The 23,043-nt window shown below is 45.8% G+C and overlaps 2 protein-coding genes across 2 annotated transcripts in view; both read right to left on the minus strand.

Moving 5' to 3' along the window:
- Positions 1-2,330: 2,330 nt before the first annotated feature.
- On the minus strand, positions 2,331-6,583 carry cfl2 (cofilin 2 (muscle)). The gene is made up of 4 exons (XM_071903212.2): positions 6,482-6,583; positions 4,444-4,751; positions 3,772-3,848; positions 2,331-3,269 (listed from the first exon to the last, which is right to left on the minus strand). Exons 1-4 carry the CDS (start codon positions 6,482-6,484, stop codon positions 3,157-3,159), a joined length of 501 nt encoding a protein of 166 aa, XP_071759313.1. The 5' UTR covers positions 6,485-6,583; the 3' UTR covers positions 2,331-3,156.
- Positions 6,584-9,864: 3,281 nt separating this feature from the next.
- Positions 9,865-23,043, minus strand: part of baz1a (bromodomain adjacent to zinc finger domain, 1A) — a 28,137-nt gene continuing 14,958 nt past the window's right edge. The window contains 15 exon segments of the mRNA XM_078289611.1: positions 9,865-11,187; positions 13,008-13,095; positions 13,202-13,345; positions 13,347-13,417; positions 13,698-13,876; positions 14,529-14,708; positions 15,730-15,944; positions 16,152-16,316; positions 17,158-17,240; positions 17,668-17,739; positions 18,885-19,033; positions 21,802-21,944; positions 22,118-22,302; positions 22,440-22,890; positions 23,008-23,018. Of these exon segments, the coding sequence (XP_078145737.1) occupies positions 11,009-11,187; positions 13,008-13,095; positions 13,202-13,345; positions 13,347-13,417; positions 13,698-13,876; positions 14,529-14,708; positions 15,730-15,944; positions 16,152-16,316; positions 17,158-17,240; positions 17,668-17,739; positions 18,885-19,033; positions 21,802-21,944; positions 22,118-22,302; positions 22,440-22,890; positions 23,008-23,018 (2,315 nt within the window). The 3' untranslated portion in view covers positions 9,865-11,008.

The raw sequence follows: 23,043 nt of genomic DNA on the forward strand, positions 1-23,043 counted from the left end.
GTCAGTCAGCACAGGAACAGTCAGCACAGTAAGTCAGCACAGGAACAGTCAGCACAGTAAGTCAGCACAGGAACAGCCAGCACAGGAAGTCAGCACAGGAACAGTCAGCACAGGAAGTCAGCACAGGAACAGTCAGCACAGGAAGTCAGCACAGGAACAGTCAGCACAGGAAGTCAGCACAGGAACAGTCAGCACAGGAAGTCAGCACAGGAACAGTCAGCACAGGAACAGTCAGCACAGTTAAGGCCATTTTCTAGTTGTGCGTCAGATGAGAAATATCCAGAACAGAACTTGAGTTTCTGAGAATGTAAACACTTCTGTTAACAAACCACCTCACTGCTGCTGAGTCAAACTGTCCCCCGTCTGTCTATCAGACAGAGGGGCGGGGCCAGGTCTCACCAAGCTCCGCCCCCATCACTCCTCCAATCTGAGCGTCTTCCAGTCAAATGAATTGTTAGTTGTCTGGACAGTAAAGCTCCAGCAGCTGGACTTAGGAGTTTCTCCAAGACATGCTAGGACAGAATGTCTGACAGACAGGATGAACTCACTGAATAAGATGTTTGCTATAGATTTGTCTGGAAGACGCTCAGAGATTGGAGATTGGAGGGGTGATGGGGGCGGAGCTTAGCGAGACATGGCCCCGCCCCTCTGTCTGACTGACAGCTGCCTCCACACTGCCATCTAGTGCTTCTGCTCACAGAAACTCCAGAACTGAAACACTGCTGCAGAGCTGTGAGCCATAACAGTCAGCACAGTAACAGTCAGCACAGTAACAGTCAGCACAGTAACAGTCAGCACAGTAACAGTCAGTAACAGTCAGCACAGTAAGTCAGTAACAGTCAGTACAGTAAGAGTCAGTAACAGTCAGTACAGTAAGAGTCAGTAACAGTCAGCACAGTAACAGTCAGTAACAGTCAGCACAGTAAGTCAGTAACAGTCAGCACAGTAACAGTCAGTACAGTAAGAGTCAGTAACAGTCAGTACAGTAACAGTCAGCAGAGTAACAGTCAGCACAGTAACAGTCAGTAACAGCCAGTACAGTAAGTCAGTAACAGTCAGTACAGTAAGAGTCAGTAACAGTCAGCAGAGTAACAGTCAGCACAGTAACAGTCAGTAACAGTCAGCACAGTAAGTCAGTAACAGTCAGCACAGTAACAGTCAGTACAGTAAGAGTCAGTAACAGTCAGTACAGTAACAGTCAGCAGAGTAACAGTCAGCACAGTAAGTCAGTAACAGTCAGTACAGTAAGAGTCAGTAACAGTCAGTACAGTAACAGTCAGCAGAGTAACAGTCAGCACAGTAAGTCAGTAACAGTCAGTACAGTAAGTCAGTAACAGTCAGTAAGTCAGCACAGTAACAGTCAGCACAGTAACAGTCAGTAACAGTCAGTACAGTAAGAGTCAGTAACAGTCAGCAGAGTAACAGTCAGTAACAGTCAGCACAGTAAGTCAGTAACAGTCAGTACAGTAACAGTCAGTAAGTCAGCACAGTAACAGTCAGCACAGTAACAGTCAGTAACAGTAACAGTCAGCACAGTAACAGTCAGTACAGTAACAGTCAGTAACAGTAACAGTCAGCACAGTAACAGTCAGCACAGTAACAGTCAGTAACAGTAACAGTCAGTAACAGTCAGCACAGTAACAGTCAGTAACAGTCAGTAACAGTAAGTCAGTAACAGACAGTAACAGTCAGTAACAGTAACAGTCAGTAACAGTAACAGTCAGTAACAGACAGTAACAGTCAGTAACAGACAATAACAGTCAGTAACAGTAACAGTCAGTAACAGACAGTAACAGTCAGTAACAGTAACAGTCAGTAACAGTAAGTCAGTAACAGTCAGTAACAGTAACAGTCAGTAACAGTAACAGTCAGTAACAGACAGTAACAGTCAGTAACAGTAACAGTCAGTAACAGACAGTAAGTCAGTAACAGTCAGTAACAGTAACAGTCAGTAACAGACAGTAACAGACAGTAACAGTCAGTAACAGTCAGTAACAGTAACAGTCAGTAACAGTAAGTCAGTAACAGTCAGTAACAGTAACAGTCAGTAACAGACAGTAACAGTCAGTAACAGTCAGTAACAGTAACAGTCAGTAACAGACAGTAACAGTCAGTAACAGTAAGTCAGTAACAGTCAGTAACAGTAACAGTCAGTAACAGACAGTAACAGTCAGTAACAGTAACAGTCAGTAACAGTCAGTAACAGTAACAGTCAGTAACAGTAACAGTCAGTAACAGTAACAGTCAGTAACAGTCAGTAACAGTAACAGTCAGTAACAGTAACAGTCAGTAACAGTAACAGTCAGTAACAGACAGACAGACACAGCTCAGTTCTGCCACAGGCTTTTATTGCAGAGTGGCTCCTGTTAGTTCCTTAAGGCTCCAGATCAGATGGTGTTGTGGATGCTGCCGTCTCTCTGGTTACAATCTGCTTCCTGTAGTGTTCTGTACAAAATCAACTGCTCAAACTAACCGGTGACCGGTACATTCAGAATGAAAGTAAGGCGACGACCTAACGGCTAGAATGAAACCACACGGAGTCTGCCCGTCTGTCCGTGTGCGTCGACAGCTAACGGACAGAAACGCTCAGTTATTCTCCACCTTTTTGTCTCAACTTGTAGTGTATAAACAAAAAAAGTGCTGGGTAATAATAATCATCTTCATCTTCATAATGCATAGTCTAACAATGTGTTCGCCTGTTTCTGCATAACATACTGGATAAGATACAACAGTTTCAAATAATAAATAAAGTCATATGAAAAAGCTCAGGTGGAACCGCTGCGGGAGGCGGAGTCTCGTCTCGCTGCTTCCTGCACATCGACTTTTGGCAAAACTCAGAGAGAGAGAGAGAGAGAGACGGCCTTCCTGCCAACTGTTGCTGCTTTGGGCTTTTGGTGTGTCGGTTTCTACCAGGTTAACAACAAGTCATGTGGCAATAAACTGGTAGGTTTTGCATATCATGTTAATGAATCTCTTTCATGTTGGAAAAAAAGCAAAGAACAAAACAAAGAAAACAAAAGGCCTGAGGAGCTACTCCTGCAGGTGGTAAAGAGAGCGAGCTGCTGGGTGAAGCGGCGGTTCGGTCGGTCGGTCCGGATGGCACGGCGGTCGGGCGGGCGGGGGGGGGGGGGGGGGGAGGGGGGGAGGGGGGGTCGCTCACAGCGGCTTGCCCTCCAGAGAAACCACCACGTTGCCGCCCAGCTTGTCGGCCAGCGTGGTGCGGTCCTGGATGTCGTCCAGACCGTTCACCTGCCACTCGTGTTTGATACCTGAGGAGAGGAGAGGAGAGGGATCAATACTGAGGAGAGAACAGCTGATCAATACTGAATGATGATCAATACTGAGGAGTGAAACAGCACAAACAGGAAAAGTTGACAAAGTGACATTTCCACAGCAGAGAGCTGATTGTTGTCAGACTGAACCAACATGGTGACAGTGTGATCAGCTGATCAATCATCCAATCAGTGACTGAAGTGACGACTCATCATGTGAAACAGTTGAACAGATTGTTGCTGTTGTGTCTGCTGCTTTGTTTTGTTCTGTGATTGATTATTGATCAGTCAGATTAGGTGGCAGACTGATAAACAGATAGATGAAGCTGACTGATCTTCAGTCTGTATCAAACCTGTTTTATCTCCACAGTGTGATCCGATCAGCTGCTCTCCGATCAGCTCATTGATTGATCGTTGCACCGCTAAACATCACAACAAGACAACAACAAGCAAGCGGGTCGGAGGCGGCTCCGCCCCCTGCCGGGTCACATGACCTCACCTGTAAACTTCTTTTTGATGGCGTCTTTAGAGCTGGCGTAGATCATCTTGCTCTTCAGCGGAGCGCCTTCTGGAGCCCTGAGGACACAGAACGTCTGTTAGAACATCAGAACCGAGCAGAACCGAGCAGAACAGAACCGAGCAGAACAGAACAGAACCGAGCAGAACAGAACCGAGCAGAACAGAACCGAGCAGAACAGAACCGAGCAGAACAGAACAGAACAGAGTCTCCAGGGTTTCTTGAGGAAAAGCGATGGAGAAAAAACATTGATGAAATGAACCTGTATAAATGTGTGTGTGTGTGTGTGTGTGTGGATGGATTGGTTTCTTTTCTTTATCTCAGCTTCACAAATCTGTTTTCAGTTTTCTCTCCTGTGTGTTGGATCGTTCTTTTCTGCAGACAGAAATATTTCAAACCAGGCTGCACCGATTGATCAGCCACCGACCGATCAGCCACCGATCGATCGGCCACCGATCATTATCGGCTGATAAACCTTGTGTATAGGTAATCAGTGATGGGCCAATCACCGTTTCAACTGTCTGATCAGCACAGCAGCTCTGAACCAGTTTAATAAACCAGGTTAATGAATCAATCAGTGATCTGATCACACTGTTCAAGCCCCAGATAACCTGATCGGTGCGTCCCTGATCAATCCCCCCCCCCCCCCCATACCAGAAGATGAAGACCAGGTCCTCCTTCTTGGACTCCTTGGTCTCGTAGGTGGCGTCGTACAGGCCGTATCTGCAGTCGGAGAGGGGGAGGAGCTTGACGAAGCAGGCGTACGGGTCGTCCACCGTGTCTCCGATGTCTCCCACCAGGATCTGCTTCCCCTCCTCCACGATGATCTTCTTCTTGTCCTCGCTCAGGCAGAACAGCACCGCCTTCTTCCTCTTCTTCACCTCGTCCGAGGTCGACGACTTCCTCACCTTCATCTCGTTGAACACCTTGATGACCTCATCGTTCACTGTGACGCCTGACGCCTAACACACACACACACACACTCCGGCTCATTACATGTTCCTCAGTCTTAAAGAGAGCTGAAACAATTAGTCCATTAATCTATTAGTTGATTGACAGATCGATTATAATTCTGATAATTGATCAATGGTTAGGGTTATGTTATTGATCAGTAACATACCAAACATTTGCTGGTTGCAGCTTCACTGATTTGCTGCTTTTCTGTTTCATCTCATTAAATGAATCCTTTGGTTTTTTGACTCTGGGAACTGTGATGGACATTTGTCGTTACTTGAGACATTTTATAGACTAAATGATTAATCAAAAAAATAATCAATAGATGAATAGATAATGAAAATAACTGTTAGTTGCAGTCCTGTCTATATGTGTTAAGCATCACTAATAATACTCTGTATTATTAAATACTTTTCCTGAGTGACGAAATAAGTTCAAAGTGACTTCATCATCATCATTATTAAAGTTGTGCAGCTGCTTCTGAAACAGCCAGTAAACCTGAACCCTTCAGTCAGAACCAGGACCAGGACCAGGACCAGGACCAGGACCAGGACCAGGACCAGGACCAGATCAGATCTAACTCTACAGTTCCAGGCTGAACTGTCAGTAGCCCAGACAGAGGAACAGTAGCCACAGTGAGTCTGGTCTGCCTGGTGGATCCAGGACAGACCGAGTCATCGGCCTCAACTCGACTCTTTTAGCATCTGATTCAGTCTGATGCTGATCAGCAAGATCCAAACATCCTGAAATATTCTGCAGAACCTGGAGGCCGAGAGCAGAAGAGCTGTGACCAGAACTACTACTGACGCCGTGTCAGAGAGTAAAACACTGACGCTCACAGACACACGACAGAAATAACAGACAGAGTTTAAAACAGCAGCAGGACGACAGACCGGACCACAGGGAGAGCGACTGTTCATGTCAGTTAACTTGGTGTTTGTGGTTAGTTAGTTCGTTAGTGTTGAGTAGTGTTAAAGTTAGTTAGTGGTGAGTCAGTGTTAGTTAGCATTTGTGTTGGTTAATGTTAATGTTAGTGTTAATGATAGTGTTAGTATCGGTGCTGGTTATTGTTAATGTTAGTATTAGAGTTAGATAATGTTAGTCAGTGTTAATGTCAGTCAGTGTTGGTGTCAGTGTGTTGGTCAGTGAGCAGCCTGCGGGCCTGCAGACAGACAGACTGCCAAGTCACTGCTGACAGACTGAATCACTACAGACCTTAATCTGACTGACACGCTGACAGCTGGACCGGTCAGTACCTGGTACTGGTTTATAACCTGCTACTGGTTTATATCCTGCTACTGGTTTAGTCTCGGTACTGGTTTCTAACCGGGTGCTGGTCTGAGCAGCAGGCCGGCAGACCGAGCCCGTCAGCTGGCTCCGGTCGCCCAGCAGGACCGCAGCCAGGAGAAGATGGCCGCCCCGGGCCACACGGCCTGCGGACCGCCGGCACGGAGCCCCGCTGCCCGGCGGCCGGTCTCCACACTGCAGTCAGACCCGGAGACTGCAGGCGGACACACACGGGCTGCTCAGAAACACCGATAAACTGTCTCTGGCTGGGAACTGACAGAAAGTAGCTAGCTAACATGGACAGTAGCCATGCTAACGGTAGCCATGCTAATCAGCTAACCGGATAACGGTCCCGGCGCAGCGGAGCCGCGCGACTCGAAGTTGGATAAAAGTTGTTTGTCTCCGTCAGAATTAAAGCCTGTCGAGTTTTTACTGCCGGTTTCATCCTCACCATGTTGTCCGGGCTTCTCTCCGGTCTGGTCTGCCGTTAGAAGGGGTTTAGGGGTGAAAGGTAGCGGGGAATGTGGCCGGTCGACCGGGAGTCTGGGAGCAGAGAGAGGGGGAGGGGCGGGGTCAGCTCGGAGGGGCGGGGCCACCCCGGGGATCAAACCTGCGACAGTCCGAGCACAGACAGAACTAACGGAACTATAGATGGAGACAGATAGGAGCTTTATTAATCCAGAGGGAAATTCAAATTGTTACAGCAGCAAGACACCAGACAGAGCAACGCACAAAGACAAATACATAAGAAAAACTAGAAGAATAAAGAATAAATACAAAAAATATTTAAAGATGTTGTAGGTTTTACTGTTGTGTGTGTGCAGCGGCAGATCTTCCACAGTGCGGCTCTCACTGAGAAAGCTGACCGACCGAAAGAGCTTTTTCTGAATGGAAAGATACAGTCTCCTCTCAATGTAGATCTAGTACAGTGGTTCTCAACGTGGGGTCCGGGGACCACCAGGGGTCCTTGAGGGGGTTCCAGAGGGTCCCCAGCAAACTGATGAATTGTTAAAATTCTCCATTATTTCATTTACAAGAAGTTAACACAGTTAGAGAATGTAGAAGAATGACTTTGATCATAGTTTATCTGTTATCTCTCTACCTGCAATACAGACAGTCATGGGATAATGAACAAAATCATATCTAACAAAAAAAAAATTCTCAGATTTGGGTTCAAGAGACAAAAAAAAATCTCATCAAATTGGGCTCCGTGGCTGTAATGTGGACTGAATTAGGGTCCTTGATATGAAAAGGGTTGAGAATCACTGATCTAATTATCCCAACTCATGAGAACTCATCCTGCTTGGAGAGAATGGGTCAGGCACCTTTACAGCCTGTTTCTAGACCTGAAACTGGTTCCGGACCTGCACTGCTGGCTCGTGCCCAGCTGGTTAGGCAGTGCGTCAAGAGCGGGAGGATCAAAGCATTAAGATATAATTTGGCAGCCGCTAAGGTTAGACTGCTTCTTATATACTTTGAATTTGCCAGATTAAATTTTGCAGCATTTGTTTTTACTTGTTTTTTAAAGGAGAAGTCAGAATCAAGAACAATGCCCAAATATTTAAAGTTAGACACCTGGATCCTCTCACCAGAGACTTGGACATTTGGCTCAGGAGCGTCACAAGCTGTGTATGTATAACATACAGCCTGTGTGCCAAACCTGAAAACTCCCATCATGCAGCAGGAGGAACACATCATGTGGCTTCAGTTTGTTTGTCAGCTGCAGTCGGGTTGGACTCGGCCCTCCAACGTTTTGTTTTTTTCCTAATAAGGTTTTCTTCTTGAAGTTTTTCCTCTCCGCTCTGAGGCTGGTGGAGCGGTGGGTCAGGAGACTCGAGTCACATGACTTGGACTCGAGTCCAGTTTTAACTGCTTAAGACTTGACTTGATGCTTGAAGAGAAGACTTGAGACTTGACTTGACTTGGGTTCTGGTGACTTGGGTTCTGGTGACTTGGGACTTGACTCTGACTTGTACTTTGATGACTTGAAAAGGTTTCTAAAGTCTTGACTTGAGATCTTGTGTTTGTGTAAATGACTTAGATTGAAAGTGATGAGATTTGTTCCAGCGGACGACTGAATTTAAATTCTGTTTTCTGAATTTGTATGGAATGATTGAATTTATTGAAGTTGAAACTGATTATAGAAATCAAACTCATGATGCTCTTACCAAGTTTTTATCCTATTAAAACCATATTGCATTGAAAAGTCCTAGATATTTAGTTTTCTTTAAGATATTAAATTGATACTGGACTCTTGATTTGTTCTGACTTGACTTGCTGTTCTACATTTAGACTTGAGACTCGACATTAATGACTTGGACTTGTGCCTCAAGACTTGAGACTGACTTGGGACTCGAGTGAAGGTGACTTGGTCTCACCTCTGTTAGGATCTGTAGGACAGGTTTCTGTCTGTCTTGATAAAATCTGCTTTGTGTGTCTTGCTCTTCCTGATGTTTGTTCTATATCATTCTGTTCTACGGCTGATCCTGGATCAGTTTGATCCAGTTCGGCTCGTTCTCTGCACAGTGAGACAGACTGTGATGAAGAGCTGGAGAAATACATTTCAACTGACTGGATGCTGTTACTGTTATCTGTTCATTTGTTATTTTTCTTTTTTTCCTTTTCTTTCTGTAACTCTAAAGCACGGTGAGCTGCTGTTTTTGTATGAAAGGTGTTCTATAAATAAAATGTGTTATCTTTTATTATTATTATTTTGATGTTAAGTACAACAGACATGACAAATAAAACACACAGTGCAAACTGCACAGCTGATGTACTTTATTTTATGATTTTATTTTATGATAAAACACTCATCCCAGCAGTCTGTAGTGCTGAACAGCTGCTGACCTTTGACCTGTCAGCTGACCCACTGTGTTCTGCTGCAGGTTTGGATTTGTGTGTATGCAAAGGTGTGTGTGTGTTGTGCATGCATACATGTTTGTATTTGTGTGTATATACACATGTATATTTCTGTATATATACAGTACATGTATGTATATGTATATGTATGTGTATATATATAGTTTTTATAGTATACTATAAAAACTAAAGTATACTAAACTATGAAATAACACAAATGGAATTATGCAGCGACCAAAAAAGTGTTAAACAAATCAAAACTATCTTATATTTTAGATTCTTTGCCTTGATGGAAAGGCAAAGGCTTTGGAAAGAAATTCATACATAGGATCAACTTCACTATTTATATTTGTCTAAGAAACTCATTTCAAGCATTTAAGCAGAAACCTTTAGATCAAAATGCTTTAAGAGAATAAAACAGAACATTCAGTCAGGTTCAGACTGACTGGTAGATATAAGATAGCACTTTATTGATCCCCTTGGGGAAATTCAGGAATATATATTTCCTTATTGTGTTTTATTCATTATCACCCCCCACTGCTTCCCCATTTGTCTTGTATGTTCTCGTGTTCTATCTATATATATTATTGTATATATTACTATTATGAAAACTTCTCTAAAGAAATCATAAAAAAACCTTATCAAAAACATCAAAATATCTCATCAGTTCATTTGTCTAATAATTGATCAAATCAAGTTTGACCAAATATCATCCAGTCCTCATCAGCAGGTTTGGTGGTAGCTGGATGGAGGCTGTAGCTCCACCCTGCAGGACCGTCCTGACTGCAAAACCAAACCTGTTTCTCCAGTCAACATGAAGCGTTTCACTGTTGCTGGAGATTTCTGTTCATCATAAACTCCATTCTACAAGTGAATCTGGATCATGATCTCTGTGTGTGTGTGTGTGTGTGTGTGTGTGTGTGTGTGTGTGTGTGTGTATAAAGGCAGAGGAACATGAAAGCAGGCAGCTGGTTATAAAAAGTCAATTTATTTTTACATGAGAAATTTACACAACAGCAAACAGGCTAGAGAGTGAGGCGGCAGCGGTCTAACAACCAGAGAAGAAGAAATCAAACATCATAAATAAAGAAAAGGATGGACTGAACTAAATAAATAACAGCAGAAGAAGAAGCTGCGGCTCCAGTGTTCCAGTGTAGTGTCTACAGTAAATCCACTTCACTTCACTTAGCTAACAGACAGAATAAACGGAGCGATGTTTCCTCTGAGCACCTGAACTGCAAATCTACTTTCTACTGAACCGAATCTGAATGGAGTCCAGTCGGTTTCTACTGTCAAACGCACACATGTAAAAGTGTAAAAGCTAATTCAGCGCTAACGAAGAAACAGGCGGAGCGGAACGAGACGGAGCAGAGAACTGCAGGAAACATCTGGGGTTTTTCAGTCGAATCGATCGATCGGTTTTTCCCTGAGCGAATGAAAACAGCCTGATTTTGTTTTAATGTTCAGTGCAAACTGTTGGTTCAGTTTAGTGGTTTTTGCTTTTCTGAATGAAGGGAAACGTCAGGCGGCCATTTTGTCTGCTGGGAAGTTTCCCAACTTCCAGCCAGAAGTTCAGTCCTGCAGCGGCCAATCAGCTTCAAACTAACGAGACGGGGGGGAGGGGGAGGGGGGGTCCCACTGATAAATAGAAGAGATTCTACTGTCTCTACAGGAATGTCTATCGTGCTACATCACCTGACTCACAGCTTGGTTTAATGCCCTGTGATGTCATCACTCTATCAGAGCTGTGATGTCATCACTCTGTCAGAGCTGTGATGTCATCACTCTGCAGCAGACGGAGCGGACTCGGCTCTGGACTCTAACTAACTAGATGAACTCATATCAGCATCAGTGTAAAGTCTGACTGTCGTGTGTGTGTGTGTGTGTGTGTGTGTGTGTGTGCAGCTTCATGACCTCTGACCCCTCGTCCCTCCACCTGCTGAAAACACTTTACAGGTTCAAAACTACGGGAGCCAATGAGAAACTCTGAATTCTTCTCCTCGTTAGCGACGGAGCGACTCCTTTCTGATTGGAAGATGAGTCCGGCGGGCTCACAGGGGTCGGAGGTCACGAAGGCTCTACCCACAATTCAATTCAAGCTGAACACAGGAATCTGGGTTTAGACCCGGGAGCGCTTGGCGGGCGGCGGGGGGGCGGAGCGCTCCGTCAGACCGAGCCTGCTGAGCTCAGAGTGGAAGAAAGTCTGCAGCCGCTGGCCGGCCTTCGCCTCGTTAGTGTGACGAGGATTATACTGAAGACAGTTAGAGAACATCAAGTCCACATCAGAGATGAAGTCAGCTGGGGGGGGGGGGGGAGAGAGAGAGAGAGAGAGAGACAAAGTGTTAGCTGGCTGTCTGTAGTGGAGAATCACTGACATCTACTGACAGAACAGAGAAAACCTCACTGATGAACTGGTTGAACTTTTGAAGGCAGTATTTTTTTTTTTTTTATTCATCAGTGGATCTGTCCTGTAGAAATCTGTTTCTGCAGGTTGAACTTTGACCCTGCAGACACTCTTACTGTCTACAGACTGAACATCCAGCAGCTGTTTGTTCTGTCAGACACAAGAAGCTGCAGGAAACAGAGAAACAAAACCCAACAGGATGAAGAGAGCCGACGTCCTCCAACCTGACGACTCAGTCTGCTTCTAAAAACAGAAAACTACAGAAACTATATAAACTACAGAAACTATACAAACTACAGAAACTATGCAAACTATATAAACTACAGATACTATACAGAAACTATACAAACTACAGATACTATACAGAAACTATATAAACTACAGAAACTATAGAAACTGCAAAAACTATACAAACTACAGAAACTATACAAACTATATAAACTACAGATACTATACAGAAACTATATAAACTACAGAAACTATATAAACTACAGATACTATAGAAACTACAGAAACTATATAAACTACAGAAACTATATAAACTACAGAAACTATATAAACTGCAAAAACTACAAACTACAGAAACTATATAAACTACAGAAACTATATAAACTACAGAAACTATATAAACTGCAAAAACTATACAAACTACAGAAACTATATAAACTACAGAAACTATAGAAACTGCAAAAACTATACAAACTACAGAAACTATATAAACTACAGAAACTATAGAAACTACAGAAACTATAGAAACTGCAAAAACTATACAAACTACAGAAACTATACAAACTACAGAAACTATATAAACTATACAAACTACAGAAACTATATAAACTATAGAAACTACATAAACTATACAAACTACAGAAACTATAGAAACTATAGAAACTATAGAAACTACATAAACTATAGAAACTATACAAACTACAGAAACTATAGAAACTATACAAACTACAGAAACTATAGAAACTATATAAACTACAGAAACTATAGAAACTATACAAACTACAGAAACTATATAAACTATAGAAACTATATAAACTACAGAAACTATACAAACTACAGAAACTATAGAAACTATACAAACTACAGAAACTATAGAAACTATAGAAACTACAGAAACTATAAACTACAGAAACTATACAAACTACAGATACTATATAAACTACAGAAACCATAGAAACTACAAAAACTATACGAACTATAGAAACTATACAAACTACAGATACTATAGAAACTACAAAAACTATACGAACTATACAAACTACAGATATTATAGAAACTACAAAAACTATACGAACTATACAAACTACAGATATTATAGAAACTACAAAAACTATACGAACTATAGAAACTATACAAACTACAGATACTATAGAAACTACAAAAACTATACGAACTATAGAAACTATACAAACTACAGATACTATAGAAACTACAAAAACTATACGAACTATACAAACTACAGATATTATAGAAACTACAAAAACTATACGAACTATAGAAACTACAGAAACTATACAAACTACAGATAGGGACCTGCGGCTCTGTGACAGCCAGGCTGAAACAGCTAACTGACAAATATGAATATTGTCCGTTTGGTCGTTTCAGTTTCATCTAAAAGTTTTCTTCCAGATAACAGAAGTCAGAATCCTTCGGGCTGACGCCGGACCTGAAGGTCAGTGAGTTTCAGTCAGTCAGGGGAACTCACCTGCTGTCTGATATTCACAGTTGTTGACTTTCTCTCTGATGGTGCTGAGAGCCATCGGCTTCTTGATGATATCATAGTAATCAGGAACCTGCAGACAGACAGGCAGACAGACAGGCTGAGGACAACGCACCAACAGACAGCTGTGTGTGTGTGTGTGTGTGTGTGTGTGTGTGTGTGTGTGTGTGTGGGTATACCTGTGTTCGGGACACCAGCTTCATGAAGGGCCAGCTGTCCGGGTGTCGGACCAGCTCAACGGTCAGCTGCTCGCAGGCCGACAGCTCGTGAACGCCGTGGTTCCTGCCGGAGGAGCGGCGGGAAGAGGAGGAGGAGGAGGAAGAGGAGGAGGGGGGGGGGGGGAGGAGTCAGGACAGGAAGGACGGGTCTGGAGGGTTTAGGAGGCTGAGTCACGTCTGGAGGAGGAGGAGGAGGAGGAGAGAGCAGAGGGGTTACAGTGGAGAAGCTCTGGTTTAACCTGCAGCAGAGACGCCGCCTGCTGGACAGAGGGGGAACTGCTGGCGGCTTCAGTGTCAAAACTGGTTGTTTGCTTGATGTTTACTGGTGTTTACTGATTTACTGGCTGTTTACTGGCTGTTTACTGGTGTGTACCTGCCAGCGGTCTCTGTTACTGGTTGTTTACTGGTTATTTATTGGTGTTTACTGGTTGTTTATTGGTGTTTACTGGTTGTTTACCTGCCAGTGGTCTCTTGCGGGCGTCACTCTGCCCCGGTGAGGGTTTGGCGTTACCGTTCGGTGCCAGGATCTCGTGGCTCAGACGGGCGCTGGTCCGGCTGCCGGCGCGGGGCGGGGCTTTACCGCCCGACACCGGGGCGGCCTTGGATGAAGAGGGCGTGGCCTTTTTACCTGAGGACCTGTGATTGGACGGGAAGACGGTTCAGTGAAGATGTTAGACAGATCTTATTGGTGTAAAGACTCAAAACTACACCAGCAGAAGAAGACAGAGTAGAAGAAGAGTAAAATGATGGAATAGTAATCACACATCAGTAGTAACAGTGTTGGACTTGACTGTCAGGTTGTAACAGCAGACTGATGCTGATCTCATGCAGACAAAGCTCCGGCTCAAACAACAGTCTGGAGAAATTTAAACAATAGTTTGTTGGAAAAGGCTGGTGACACTGTTGGCTGTCGTCATCGTCATTCAATCCAGTCAAATTTGGCCGGGTGGAGTTATGGGTGGAGTTATGGGTGGAGTTATGGGTGGAGTTATGGGTGGAGCTTGAAACTGCTGCTCACTTGTTTACTGTCATATCAACAACAAGGAAGCTGCTACAGTTACAGCTAGCTACTGAAACAACGGACACCATCAGAGCCTCGATCTGATGTGATGAGCATTAAACTTCTGTCAAAACAGAATTAAGTCTTGATTCAAAATAAAAAACTCAGAGTCAATCACAGCAGCATTTGGCTCAGGTTTCATTATCCCATGATTCATAAGGAGGATTTCTGCAGACCTCCGTTGTTTGATCTGGGGGCGGGGCTTCAGCAGACACAGAGCAGACTGACCTGGAGGCTGAGGAGGTTTTCCCAGTAGAGGCAGTATTGCTGCGGGGCGTGGCCTGCTGGCTTTTGGGCGTGGCCTGCTGGCTTCTGGGCGTGGCCTGCTGGCTTCTGGGCGTGGCCTGGGCGGAGCGGCCGCTGGAGGACCTGGAGCCTTTGGAGGGCGGAGCCTGGCTCTTCTTGGTGCTGCAGAGATTCAGAGAGAAGAGAAGCTGCAGTTTGAAGCTCAGAGGAGGGTAAATATTCTGACTAGGGATGTCAATGGTTAACCGTTAATAGGTTAACCACCGAGAACATTTTTGACCGGTTACGCATGTCGGTCTATAGGCTAATTTGCATACACCAGTGTTGCCAACTTGCCGACTTTGTCGCTGCACTTAGCGACTTTTCAGACCCCCCTGGCGACTTTATTTCTCAAAAGCGACTAGCGACAAATCTGGCGACTTTTTCTGACCATGGGAAGCAATGTTAAAGTGTTCAAAGCATTTGGCAATAAATTGGTTCGGCTGATGCCGGTTTTCTCTACTTGCTTGTTTAATCCAGAGAGGTCTGATGGTCACAGCGCTGCCCCCCTCCCTCCGCTGAGAGCAGGGACTGTAGGATAGGGTCCACTTGTAATTGCTACCGGCGTACGCCGAAACTGGCCCGGCTGGGCGGAGTCAGCACTTAATATTAAAACGGGCTACGCCGCGGCGTGCATAACAAGTGCAGATATTTATATGCAAATTACAGCAAATGGACAGCGCTTCGAAATGCAGCACCAAAGCTCATCTATCTACTAAAGCAAGGAATCTCTGTCTGTCTGTGAGTCTGTGTGTGTGTGTGTGTGAGTGTGAGTGTGTGTGTCCTTCGCATATCACGAGAACCGTTCGTCCGATCTACTTCACACTTGGCGGGTGTGTTGCTGGGGACCCGAGGACCTGCAGTGTCGGATTTGGTGCAATTTGGACACGCGACACGTTCATTATTAATAAACTTTGAATAAACAAGCGAACAGCGCTCTGTGCAGCAGCGGGGCGAACGGGCGCTGCAGTTGAGTCAATGGAGCGCCGGACTAAAAGGAAAGCGCCACTCTCTTGTATTTCACGTCATTTTGCGTTTTTTCTTAAAAATTAACCGGTTAGTTACCAGTTAATGGGTGTCGGCCTATCGAAAGCAAAATTAAGCGACATCCCTAATTCCGACAGCAGCTGAAGCTCTCACACACCTCACTACTTCCTCTTCCTCCTCCTCCTCCTCCTCTGACTCCTCCTCTTCCTCTGACTCCTCCTCCTCAGACTCTTCTTCTTCCTCCTCTTCATCCTCCTCCTCTTCTTCCTCCTCCTCTTCCTCGTCGATGGAGGAGCGCTGGCGGGACGGGAGGCGGCTGGATCTCTGTTTGGGCCGACAGTCTGGACAGAACCAGTCTCCTTCTGGAACCGACTGAGAGAGAGGGAGGGAGGGAGGGAGGGAGGGAGGGAGGGAGGGAGAGAGAGAGAGCGAGAGAGAGAGAGAGACAGAGAGAGAGAGAGTGAGTTTTAATCTTCATACAAAAAGTCTAAGGTTAGTCAGCCCAGTGTGTGTGTGTGTGTGTACCTTCAGCCTGGGCCTCAGGCAGTGTGTGGTGTGTGTGTGTGTGTGTGTGTGTACCTTCAGCCTGGGCCTCAGGCAGTGTGTGTGGTGTCCTCGGTCACAGCCGTCACACAGCAGCATGTTGTCTGCGTCTCCTTTCCTCCTGCAGATCCGACAGCGAGCGTTCAGGACGGAGCGAGACCAGAGGACGCTGCGCTCCAGGCTGGACAGGTGCACAAACACCTGGACACAACATGCATATATCCTTATATTATATATATACACACACACACACTCTGGACAGGTGCACAAACACCTGGACACAACATGCATATATCCTTATATTATATATATATACACACACACACTCTGGACAGGTGCACAAACACCTGGACACAACATGCATATATCCTTATATTATATATATACACACACACACTCTGGACAGGTGCACAAACACCTGGACACAACATGCATATATCCTTATATTATATATATACACACACACACTCTGGACAGGTGCACAAACACCTGGACACAACATGCATATATCCTTATATTATATATATACACACACACACTCTGGACAGGTGCACAAACACCTGGACACAACATGCATATATCCTTATATTATATATATACACACACACACACTCTGGACAGGTGCACAAACACCTGGACACAACATGCATATATCCTTATATTATATATATATATATACACACTCTGGACAGGTGCACAAACACCTGGACACAACATGCATATATCCTTATATTATATATATATATATACACACTCTGGACAGGTGCACAAACACCTGGACACAACACACATATATCCTTATATTATATATATATACACACACACTCTGGACAGGTGCACAAACACCTGGACACAACACACATATATCCTTATATTATATATATACACACACACACTCTGGACAGGTGCACAAACACCTGGACACAACACACATATATCCTTATATTATATATATATATATATATACACACACTCTGGACAGGTGCACAAACACCTGGACACATGACACATAAATAAATTATAATGTTATATACACACTGACCTGTGACAGACTGGAACAGGTCTGCAGAGACTCTCTCCATCGCTCCAACACTGTTTTACTGACCCGACCACTGTCACTGCCATCTGAGAGAGAGGGACAGAGAGAGAGAGGGACAGAGAGAGAGAGGGACAGAGAGAGAGAGAGACAGAGGGAGAGAGAGAGAAACAGAGAGAGAGAGAGGGACAGAGAGAGAGAGGGACAGAGAGAGAGAGAGAGAGAGAGAGAGAGAGAGAGAGAGAGAGAGAGAGAGAGAGAGAGAGAGAGAGAGAGAGATGTTCTGAGTTCTGCTGACTCATGTTATCTGTACAGACTGAAGTTGTGCTTAAATAAACCTTCATCTGTCATGTTAAAGTTTGGTTTATTACAGCAGTAAACTCCACACTGACCAGTGTCACTTGTCACATGACCAGCAGGGTACCAGGGACATTAAACAAGCGCACCCAGGCAGACAGACTGGGGAAGACGCACACACACACACACACACACACACACACACACAGGCTTCCTCACCGTCGCTGGCCTGGTCCTCGTCTTTCTTCTTGTTCTTCTTCGTCTTCTGGTCTTTCTTTGAGTCTTCATCACCTGGAGGATGGAAGGAGGAGACAGTTCATTGACAGCTACAGAGCAGAAACCATGCAGTCTGGGGTCCCAGTGTGGGCCCCGAACCCCCTATTTAACCACCCAGTGAGCCAGTCAGGGTTTGAACCGGTGATGCAGAGGTGATCAGGAGTGTTTCATCCCTACATTTTAAAGTCCCTGGTTTGTTAATGTTGATGTCCAGCCTGAAAACATTCTGATGCAACACAAACATTCTGCTGCATTTCTGTTAACTGACTCATTTTGAAAATTCCCTGATATTCCCTGAGAGAATTTATCAATCCCCTGACTTTCCCTGAATACACCTCACTAAATTCCAGGATATTCCATGAATTCTCTGAGCAGTGGAAGTCTGTCTGGAGTTTTGTTCAGAGGAGAAATCCTCCTGCCTGCTCCGTCTGGGAGGCAGGAGATGAACAGCTGAAGTGTTTCTGAACTGTGTGTTTTATCAGCCTGGATCACAACAGACTACCGATTTCAGTCGGGTTGGGTCATAAAAATCAAACCTTCTAATATTTGTTTGTCAGGATCAGCGTTGAGTTTTGTAACATTTCTTTGAACTGCCGGTGAGCGACACAGAGCCTGACCAGCTGAGTGAGAGCAGTGCAGCAGAGTGAACAGCAGGGGGCGACTGTGCAGCATCCGCCGGTGAGACATGGTGACGTCGAATCAGTTTCTAATGCATGGCCACGATTGAGTAAAGCGTGTGCACAATATATGTAACTGAGCAGCTGTTCTCAACACAACAGACAGAACACATTATCAAACCCTCTGAGGGAAGAGCAGCTGAAATGTCAAGTGGCTCCAATATTTCATAAAAAATAATTATAATCTCTCAATCTCCATCTGTACCATCAGGAAATGGTAGCAATGGTACTCACTCAAGTTTGTTTATTGTTTTTATGCTTTAGTAACTCACATGCTAACGGCACATGCTTTACTCCATCGTGGCTACACATTAAAAAACTAAATTTTCAGCTGCCACCTGGTTGTCTCTGCAGCAACATGACTGGACAGAGAGATGAAGCAAGTGATGGAAGTGAAGCTCAGTGTCCAGAGTGAGACTGCTGATGAGAGCAGGAGGACACAGACTGGACAGACCGACGGAGACCGGAGCGTTGTCCTCTCACCCAGCGGAGCCTTGAGGAACCTCCTCTCGATGCCCTGCTCGATGCGGGACAGGGCCTGGGCCAGGCTGCGCACCGTGCTGCTGACCGCCTGGGGCGTCCCGCTGCCGCTCGCACACAGAAACACACTCTCTGCCTTCACATCCTGCAGCCTGCAGAGAGAGACAGAGACAGACTGACTGAGAGAGAGAGAGAGAGGAGGAAGAGAGGAAGGAGGTCTACATCTAAACACCATCCAGATCTCAGTCTGTCTGCTGGACCAGCCTGAGCTTCTGATGACTGACAGCTTGTCGGTCTGAAGCTGATCAGATTATGGATCAATACTCCACATCTTTACATTTCATCATTTTTATACCAAAACACTTCCAAGTATTCAGTAGTTCAGAGTGGAAAAGCCTCTGAAACATTTAAACCATCAAGAACACTAAAACTCACTGAAACCTGGAGGATGATACTGCTACTGCTACTACTGCTAGTACTACTACTGCTACTACTACTACTACTACTGCTACTGCTACTACTGCTAGTACTACTACTGCTACTACTACTACTACTGCAACTACTACTACTACTACTACTACTGCTAGTACTACTACTGCTACTGCTACTACTGCTACTAGTACTACTACTACTGCTACTACAACTACTACTACTACTACTACTGCTACTACTACTGCTAGTACTACTACTGCTACTACTACTACTACTGCAACTACTGCTAGTACTACTACTGCTACTGCAACTACTACTACTGCTAGTACTACTACTGCTACTACTGCTAGTACTACTACTGCTACTACTACTACTACTGCTAGTACTACTACTACTGCTACTGCAACTACTACTACTGCTACTGCAACTACTAGTACTACTACTGCTAGTACTACTACTACTTCTGCTAGTACTACTACTGCTACTGCAACTACTACTACTACTACTACTACTGCTACTTCTGCTAGTACTACTACTACTGCTGCTACTACTACTTAAACATATGAATGCATACTTGTGTGGAACCTGATCAAAGTGTCTCATTAGAATCAGTTCAGGTCTTCACATAGACAACCAGTATAGTATTGATCAGTTCTTCAGTCAATATGGGATCAATCAAACTGCATCAGATCAGTTTCATTAAAAGGACAATATCTGACCAGAGATCAGTCTGACTGATCCACCCACCCATCCATATACCTGTCTGTCTCTCTCTACCCGTCTGTCTCTCCCCATCTCTCTCTCTCTCTCTACCCGTCTGTCTCTCCCCATCTCTCTCTCTCTCTCTCTCTCTCTCTACCCGTCTGTCTCTCCCCATCTCTCTCTCTCTCTCTCTCTACCCGTCTGTCTCTCTCTACCCGTCTGTCTCTCCCCATCTCTCTCTCTCTCTACCCGTCTGTCTCTCTCTACCCGTCTGTCTCTCCCCATCTCTCTCTCTCTCTACCCGTCTGTCTCTCCCTACCCGTCTGTCTCTCCCCATCTCTCTCTCTCTACCCGTCTGTCTCTCTCTACCCGTCTGTCTCTCCCCATCTCTCTCTCTCTCTCTACCCGTCTGTCTCTCCCCATCTCTCTCTCTCTACCCGTCTGTCTCTCCCATCTCTCTCTCTCTCTCTCTACCCATCTGTCTCTCCCCATCTCTCTCTCTCTCTCTCTACCCGTCTGTCTCTCCCCATCTCTCTCTCTCTACCCGTCTGTCTCTCTCTACCCGTCTGTCTCTCTCTACCCGTCTGTCTCTACCCACCTCTCTCTCTCTCTACCCATCTGTCTCTCCCCACCTCTCTCTCTACCCTTCTGTCTCTCCCCACCTCTCTCTCTACCCGTCTGTCTCTCCCCACCTCTCTCTCTCTACCCGTCTGTCTCTCCCCACCTCTCTCTCTCTCTACCCATCTGTCTCTCCCCACCTCTCTCTCTCTCTACCCTTCTGTCTCTCCCCACCTCTCTCTCTACCCGTCTGTCTCTCCCCACCTCTCTCTCTCTACCGTCTGTCTCTCCCCACCTCTCTCTCTCTCTCTCTACCCATCTGTCTCTCCCCACCTCTCTCTCTCCCCCACCTCTCTCTCTCTACCCGTCTGTCTCTACCCACCTCTCTCTCTCTCTCTCTACCCATCTGTCTCTCCCCACCTCTCTCTCTCCCCACCTCTCTCTCTCTACCCGTCTGTCTCTACCCACCTCTCTCTCTCTCTCTCTACCCATCTGTCTCTCCCCACCTCTCTCTCTCTCTCTCTACCCGTCTGTCTCTACCCACCTCTCTCTCTCTCTACCCATCTGTCTCACCCTACCTCTCTCTCTCTCTCCCCACCTCTCTCTCTCTCTCTACCCGTCTGTCTCTCCCCATCTCTCTCTCTCTCTCTACCCGTCTGTCTCTACCCACCTCTCTCTCTCTCTACCCGTCTGTCTCTCCCCACCTCTCTCTCTCTACCCGTCTGTCTCTCCCCACCTCTCTCTCTCTACCCGTCTGTCTCTCCCCACCTCTCTCTCTCCCCACCTCTCTCTCTCTACCCGTCTGTCTCTCCCCACCTCTCTCTCTCTACCCGTCTGTCTCTCCCCACCTCTCTCTCTCTACCGTCTGTCTCTCCCCACCTTTCTCTCTCTACCCGTCTGTCTCTCCCCACCTCTCTCTCTCTCTACCCGTCTGTCTCTCCCCACCTCTCTCTCTCTACCCGTCTGTCTCTCCCCACCTCTCTCTCTCTCTCTCTACCCGTCTGTCTCTCCCCACCTCTCTCTCTCTACCCGTCTGTCTCTCCCCACCTCTCTCTCTCTCTCTCTCTACCCGTCTGTCTCTCCCCACCTCTCTCTCTCTCTCTACCCGTCTGTCTCTCCCCACCTCTCTCTCTCTCTACCCGTCTGTCTCTCCCCACCTCTCTCTCTCTCTCTACCCGTCTGTCTCTCCCCACCTCTCTCTCTCTCTCTACCAGTCTGTCTCTCCTACCTGTCTCTGGCTCTCAGGTGGGCGGAGTCTAGCTCCATGCTCTCCAGTCGTCCGTTCATCCCTCCGTTCTCTCGTCCGTCAGAACAGAGCAGCTCGTAGTTTCCTGCTTCCAACGCCGACCGCCACACCTGTCTCTCCATCACCTGGACAGGCAGACAGGCAGAGAGAGAGAGACAGGTTAGCACAACATGAACTGCCTCATGTTCCCTGGTAGACTCAGTCCTCAGGTTCCAGAGTGAATGTGTGGTGTGTGTGGTCTGTGGTGTGTGTGTGTGTGTGTGTGTGTGGTTGGTGTGTGTGGTTGGTGTGTGTGTACCCTCAGAGTTCCCAGAGTTCCCTGGTGGATGCGGTCCTCGATGTCCAGCAGCAGGTCCCTCAGCCGGGTCTCCATCAGAGTCTCGGCAGCAGCAAGGCATTCTGGGACGGATTTGGACGACTCTGGAATATCTGGAGAGAACAGAACAGGAAGTGGAGGAAAGCTGTCAGGTGTTTGTGACACGACTCATAAACATCCAGAATCGTCACACTGGAGAGGAGAATACCATCAGCTCACAGCTGATTGGCTGAGGAGCTGCAGAGGTGCATTGTGGTACCTGTGTGGTAGTAAGGTTGTTTACCTGTGTAGTAAGTTTGTTTACCTGTGTGGTAGCGATGTTGTTGTTTACCTGTGTGGTAGCGATGCTGTTGTTTACCTGTGTGGTAGCGATGTTGTTGTGTAGCAATGTTGTTGTTTACCTGTGTGGTAGCGATGTTGTTGTTGTTTACCTGTGTGGTAGCGATGCTGTTTACCTGTGTGGTAGCGATGTTGTTTACCTGTGTGGTAGCGATGTTGTTTACCTGTGTGGTAGTGATGTTGTTGTTGTTTACCTGTGTGGTAGCGATGTTGTTTACCTGTGCGGTAGCGATGTTGTTTACCTGTGTGGTAGCGATGTTGTTTACCTGTGTGGTAGCGATGTTGTTTACCTGTGTGGTAGTGATGTTGTTGTTGTTTACCTGTGTGGTAGCGATGTTGTTTACCTGTGCGGTAGCGATGTTGTTTACCTGTGTGGTAGCGATGTTGTTTACCTGTGTGGTAGCGATGTTGTTTACCTGTGTGGTAGTGATGTTGTTGTTGTTTACCTGTGTGGTAGCGATGCTGTTGTTTACCTGTGTGGTAGCGATGTTGTTGTTGTTTACCTGTGTGGTAGCGATGTTGTTGTTGTTTACCTGTGTGGTATCTGTGGTGGGCGGAGTCGTCCAGCA

The sequence above is a fragment of the Centroberyx gerrardi genome, chromosome 17 (genome assembly GCF_048128805.1).
Source record: "Centroberyx gerrardi isolate f3 chromosome 17, fCenGer3.hap1.cur.20231027, whole genome shotgun sequence".
NCBI classification, from domain to species: Eukaryota; Metazoa; Chordata; class Actinopteri; order Beryciformes; family Berycidae; genus Centroberyx; species Centroberyx gerrardi.

What these genes read in the sequence shown, in the direction of transcription:
- cfl2 (XM_071903212.2), bottom strand. An exon ending in GACCTGGTCTTCATCTTCTG is followed by an intron (nt 3,849 to 4,443) that starts GTATGGGGGGGG and finishes CTGTGTCCTCAG; the next exon opens with GGCTCCAGAAGGCGCTCCGC. An exon ending in CATCAAAAAGAAGTTTACAG is followed by an intron (nt 3,270 to 3,771) that starts GTGAGGTCATGT and finishes TCCTCTCCTCAG; the next exon opens with GTATCAAACACGAGTGGCAG.